At 44.4% G+C, this 6039-nt stretch overlaps 1 protein-coding gene across 4 annotated transcripts; it reads left to right on the top strand.

Annotated features, from left to right (window-relative positions):
- The first annotated feature begins 371 nt into the window (after positions 1–371).
- On the top strand, positions 372–5577 carry POLD4 (DNA polymerase delta 4, accessory subunit). 4 transcript variants are annotated; one of them, XM_053286979.1, is made up of 5 exons: positions 372–637; positions 1550–1703; positions 3323–3430; positions 3983–4094; positions 5288–5577. In XM_053286979.1, the coding sequence occupies exons 2-5, from the start codon at positions 1607–1609 to the stop codon at positions 5310–5312; spliced, it is 342 nt and encodes a 113-aa protein (XP_053142954.1). In that variant the 5' UTR covers positions 372–637; positions 1550–1606; the 3' UTR covers positions 5313–5577. The 4 variants fall into 4 exon arrangements, with proteins under 4 accessions (XP_053142954.1, XP_053142955.1, XP_053142957.1 ...); XM_053286980.1 differs by lacking the exon at positions 372–637 and adding an exon at positions 652–780; XM_053286982.1 differs by lacking the exon at positions 372–637 and adding an exon at positions 680–699.
- Positions 5578–6039: the final 462 nt, after the last annotated feature.

Raw genomic sequence — 6039 nt, 5'->3', positions numbered from 1 at the left:
TATGCAAGCATATGTACGAATGTAATGAACTGATTGGTTCTTTGGGGCTGAATGTTGACGCCTAATTGTGTAGTAATGAAAAATTATAAAAACTTGTGACCCAGGCAGCTGCGCGCGTCTCTCTGACTAGCTAAGCTCAGAGAGGAGCCACCAGCGCTGGGTTAAAATAAATGGTGATTATTGCTTCCTTCAATCATCCTTGTTTGTTTTGGTTTGTGGTAACTGGGCCTCCCAGGTAACACGACGATTCCATCAAACTCTGTTAGTATCTTGCAAGGCCATCAAGAAAGAGTCTTGCAACGGATTAGAGCACGAGAGCGCGCGACAGAGTAACCCTGTGTGAGGGTCCCAAAGTCCAGTGTCCGACATTTTCCTAGCAGGAAGGGAAAGAGCGACATATCTGGCCACAGCAGGCTGCGCCTTTAAGGAAAAGCGAAAGCGTCGCTGCTATTGGTTGATACAAGTAACAACAAGCAGCAGCAGCAGCAGCAACAACGCCTGCTAGGCAAGCAACTCCGAACCGTTGTGCGTGTCAGGTTCCGGGGTGTTGTTCTCAGGCAACCTCGCAAGGAGACCCCGCAGTCGCATTACCCACCCGAGACGTTTGGAGTACTGCCAGCGCGCAGCGCCGATCCTGGTAGGCGGGCGGCTGCAGCTCTTCCGGGGTGGCTGTTGCTTCGGTCTCTAAAGCGAGCCTTGGTACCCGGAGCAGGGGGCATCCCCTCTATGCATGCCATTTGTCAGGCACTGGAGGGGAACGACCCCGGAGAGGAATCTCTAGTTAGTGGGAAGCGGCGGGGGGGGGGGGCCGCTGGGTGGACTAGACACCTGGGGTACCCGAGATGAGGGACGAACGAATTGGAGGGCGGCAGTTTAGGGGCTCAGCCACCAGCACAGGACGAACGTATTTGTGGAGAGGGGTGAGAGGAGAGGGGTTGGGGAGGAAGTGATTTGGGGTTCTCTGGAGGACTAGAATGGTGAACTAATGCTTGATCAGGGTGACGTTGCCTGAAACCTTGGAGAAGCCGCTGCCAGTCTGTGTCCACAATACTGAGCTAGATGGACCAATACTGAGCTAGATTGGTATAAGGCAGCTATCTGGGAGTCTGTTATTGAAGTCTAGGGGGAAAGCCAACACATTTTCCATGGCTGCACAATATTCCCAGGGTGGGGAGCTGAGAGATATTCTAGTTAAAACAAAAAGCGGGGGAATCCTCTCCTGATTGAAGGAAGTGCTCTGAGCTACTCTGGGCTCAGACCCAGAACCTACAAAGTAGTCCCAACGTTCAAACCTAGAAAATGGGATCGAATTTATAATGGGGCATTTGACCATGTGCAGCAGAAGATGTTTATGTCCCCAATAAGAAAATCCAGGCTTCTCCATATAACTGGAGTGGGGAGAGGTGGGGGCAGAGCTTCCAGATAGAAATGAACCTAGACATCTCCCTGTTTAGAAATTGGGCAATTCTGGTAGACATTCTTCAGATAGGAGACAAGGCCTAATCCTGGGATTGGGTCCAGTGGTTTTGAAAATCTCGTTTCTCCTCAGCCCCTTACCTGCAGCAGCCTGCTACCTGTCATCATCTGGGCATCATCACACTGAGGCATGGGCAGGAGGAAACGACTCATCACAGATTCTTTCCAAGTGGTGAAGAAGAAGAGAGATTGTAAAAAATCAAAGGTGGTTCAGAGCCCACCTCATGGTGAGTATTTCCAGTGGGGGGTGAAAAATGCCCTCTGTGCATATGTTTGCCTGCTGCCAGTCATGGCAACTTGTCTAGCCTGCCATTAGGTGTAAATCATTACATTCAGGTGCTCTAGTCTAGACCAATTCCCATAGGAATGGCATCCTTAAAAGTCAGGTTTTTTTAAGAACCAGATTTTGCTACTTAATGCAACTTAATTACACAAATACTTTCAGTATGTAACACTCATTTTCTTTATATTTATTGTTTCTCTCTCTGCTTCTTTTGATAAAAGGATCAAAAGAATCTCTGTATATGCCTTTTGAATAAAATTTCATTATCATAGATATAGAAATATTTTATTTCTTAAAAAGAATGGCACCCCTTCTGAGAAATGAAATACCTCAGTTTTTATGAACTGCTGCCTATCACATGAACTCTGTGGCAGCCTATGTGGGCCTTCTTCCAGGTTGCTTGTTAGATTTGCATACATGCAGTGCAAACAGAAATATTTATTTTGGTTAATACTGGAGGAAGAATATAGCTGCTGTTTGCATAGCTAAATCAAACTGCTAAAGCAGAACTGCTGTGCCAGTATTATACATCCTGTTTGTAATATATATTTCTGTACAGAAGATTCTATGCTCTTCTTCACCATTCCCCAGTTCTATTTTGTTTTTTATACAGAGGAATGTACAAATCACTTCTCCAATGCAATACAGCCAGATATTTAAAGAAAAAAGTGTGAGTGCTAAGAGAAAGGAGTTAAATTCAAGTGAAAGAAAAAGTACAAGTGGTCCAATATAATGTTGGTCCTTATCCTCTGAAAATAATTCAAACCATTTTTGTACGACTGTGTTGCAAGTCATCCATATGCTTATCTGATGTGCCATTTTTGACATGATAACAATTTCCCACATGTTGTAGAACTATTCAGTTAGGACCTTCCAGTATTTTATATGCTGTGGTTTGTTCTATGTAGAATAGAGTATCCAGAAGTTTTTTATATTTTCACATTTCCAAATCGCCCGCCCCCACCAAAAACCCCCAACAAAAACCATGAATCATATCTGCACAAAGGTTTCCATAACATCAACAAAGATAATTTGTAAGGTTATAAATCAGTTTTAACTTTTGTAACAATATCTACCATTGTAAATTCATTCTTATTTGTGAAGCAGCAGCATTAGACTGTTGAAATGCAGAAAGAGAAAGAGCCCAATAGATCTTCCCAAGAAGAGCATTCCAGGTTTGGCACTACCATCAAAAAGGCCTAACCTTTAACTCATTCATTGTATCTCCAAGGGCTGATGCAACAGAGAGCAATGCTCAGAATAGAGCTCAGACAGTTTCACATGAAACAAATGCCTAATAGGGAGCTAACATAATTGCTTGTTTTTCAAAACAACTTGCCAAATGTACTAACTAGACAACAATTACACCATTAAAGCAGTTTTAAAAATAACAAATCTAGTTATAATTGTAGGACTGCTAATTTAAAACAAAAGCATAACAAAAACAATTGTCTAGCTGCTTTGAGCTTAAACACTTCAATTACAGCAGGATATTTACTTGTCATACAGAAGAGGCCACCAGAGCCATTACATGGCGATACTGACCCATTTATCTCTGCTCAGACACAGTGACAGTCCAGCCAGAGTCTATCCAGCAAGATGCCATACAGCCAGAGCAGCTAGAGACGTTGAAGCAGTTTGATCTCAGCTGGGAATATGGGCCTTGCACTGGTAAGAACGCCCATCCCATCTGCTACTAAGCCTAAATCAAGGCATGCTTTTCCTCTTATTTATGCCTACCTCCATCCCCCTGCCCATGCCCGCTTCCCTCTGTTCTCTCTCCATGCCAAATTTTAGACTGGGAAATGGCAGGGACCTGTCATCTTGTGCTTGCACCATGCATTGCACAGCTTCCAGCCTCCTGAAAAGGTTGGTAGACTTTTCGAAGAGAGCTGGTCTTGTGGTAGCAAGCATGACTTGTCCCTTTAGCTAAGCAGGGTCTGCCCTCATTCCATATGAAAGGGAGACTAGAAGTGTGAGCACTGTCAGATATTCCCCTCAGGGGATGGAGCCACTCTGGGAAGAGTATCTAGGTTTCAAGTTCCCTCCCTGGCTTTTCCAAGATAGGGCTGAGAGAGATTCCTGCCTGCAACCTTGGAGAAGCCGCTGCCAGTCTATGAAGGCAATACTGAGCTAGATAGACCAATGATCTGACTCAGTATATGGCAGCTTCCTATGTTCACTGCTGTTCATATTTAAACTCTTGCTTCATTTTGCTAATAGGAATCACCCGCTTGCAGCGCTGGGAGAGAGCAAACCTGTTGGGTCTCAACCCCCCTGCCAGTGTGCAGGCGCTGCTGCTGAAGTACAATGAGTTGCCCATTATTACATACAGGTCAGTAAGCCTTCAGATCCTCTTTGGCCTCAAGTGGGAAGGCCATTTTCCTCTATAAAAACAGAAGGATCCATCTGGAAGAGCAAGATTGCTTCGGCAAGGGCTTGGCAACACAGAGCATTGGCAGTGCTAGACCAGTACCATTGATTTGTTATTCAGAATACTAATCTGCTGCTTTCCAACAAAAAGTTCAAAGTGGTTTGCATAGCAAGAGGATCCCTCACCACCACCCAATATAAAAGATGCCCAGTCAGGAGGAGATCTTAGCAACAGGACACTTTAGCTAAACTCTGGCAAGGTTTTCATCACCACAGTAGTAGAGCATCAGTAACATTCAAAGAGCATAGACTTACACTGAACTGGAGAAAACAACACAATCAATCAATTCATAATTTGCCTTTAGAGGGATTAGAGCAAGAGATGGATTGTCCCCCTTTTCTTGAGGAGCTTGTTGTAGGACCTTTGGTAGACTGTAAGCTTAACCATGGTTAAGAATGTGCTTATGCTTCATAATCCTTTTAAAAGGATCATGCAGTTGGGGTTAGCATGCATCTTGGAAGACTGCCCTGTACCCAGAATGTTTAATTACTTTACCTCTGTACTGACATTCCAACCCCATGCATTACCACAACTCCATTTAGAGTACGACTGAGCCCTGAAACTTCATTTTTTTCAGCTATTGTATTTGAAGTACAGATAGCTACTGAGCTATATATGACTTCTACCTTCCTTCAGAAGCTCAGAGGAGCCTACAAGAGGCCTCCCATGTGGATTCCTATCTAGGCACTGACCACAACCATTCCATCTTAGCTCCACCACTGTTGTGGGCCTTGGTGTTCCGAAAGCATCAAGACCCAACTTTAGAAAGGCAATGGGAATTTGAGAGGGCTGAAAAACACCAAGGAGAAATTTAGATATATAGTAGCTCCCATTTTCCTGCTCAACTTTTCTCAATTCCTTTCTATATTCATTTTCTCCTTACCACCTCCTTCCCTGCAGTCAGGAACTTCCTGCCCTTGAAAATGGAGAGCCATAGGATAGAAAGCCTCCAGATGGAACATTTGCTTTAGATGACTGCTGTGCTGCTGCATTGTGGGAGCCCAGCCCAAACCCAGCTGCTGGAGAAGGCATGTACCATGCCAAATAAGTGTTTCCCAGAGAGTAACCATATATTCTAAATGTTTCTTTTGCAGCCTGTGGCATGAATACGCACTCTGAGGAGAACAACTGGTGATACTTGGGCTGAGAAGGAGTCCTTGCTGCTCTGACTTGATGCCGACTAGAGAATCCCCTCATTCCTATAGAGGGGGGTGTTCTGTGGTGAGAGAGAAATAACCCTGGAAAGACACTGAGGAGCTTACAAAGGCCTACCAGCTGGTCCCCAGTCATGACTCTAGCCACAGCCTGACTCCAGCCAACTCAGGTTGCTTCCTAGAAACAACTTCTGTCACCTTGATTGAAAAATAAACAGTTTTTAAGAGAGTATCAAGGTGATCTGTGCCAAGTAAAGGCAGTGGTTGATTTGCACGAAATTGCTGAGCTAAAAAAAAAAAAAAAAAAGCAGGATAAATGTTTCTTGAAGCCTGGCTTGATAAGACATTTCATAAACAATGCAGGAGGAGGATGCACCAGAAGATGGAAACGGCACGTCTGAGTCTCATCAGGCTTCCTCAAGCATTGGCCCATAATGCTATTCTCTAGCAAAATTGTGAGGATACCTATCAAGTGATGCTCAGTTGTTTCCCAAACTTAGGGTTGCTGCTTAGGACATCAGCATTAAATACTGTGAGCTTCACTAGGGTGCTTGAAAATGCTGCTCTCTCTTTTTCTCATGCCAGCCTTAGGAGAAAACAAGGCAGGGGAGCAAGTTTCTGCCTCCCTCTATTATGTGCAATAACAATCTTGGTACAGTTTTATTGCCAAGGCTCCTAGTTGCTGGGCAGCA

Source organism: Hemicordylus capensis, chromosome 1 (assembly GCF_027244095.1).
Source record: "Hemicordylus capensis ecotype Gifberg chromosome 1, rHemCap1.1.pri, whole genome shotgun sequence".
NCBI classification, from domain to species: Eukaryota; Metazoa; Chordata; class Lepidosauria; order Squamata; family Cordylidae; genus Hemicordylus; species Hemicordylus capensis.
This window is presented reverse-complemented; position numbering and strand designations above follow the sequence as displayed.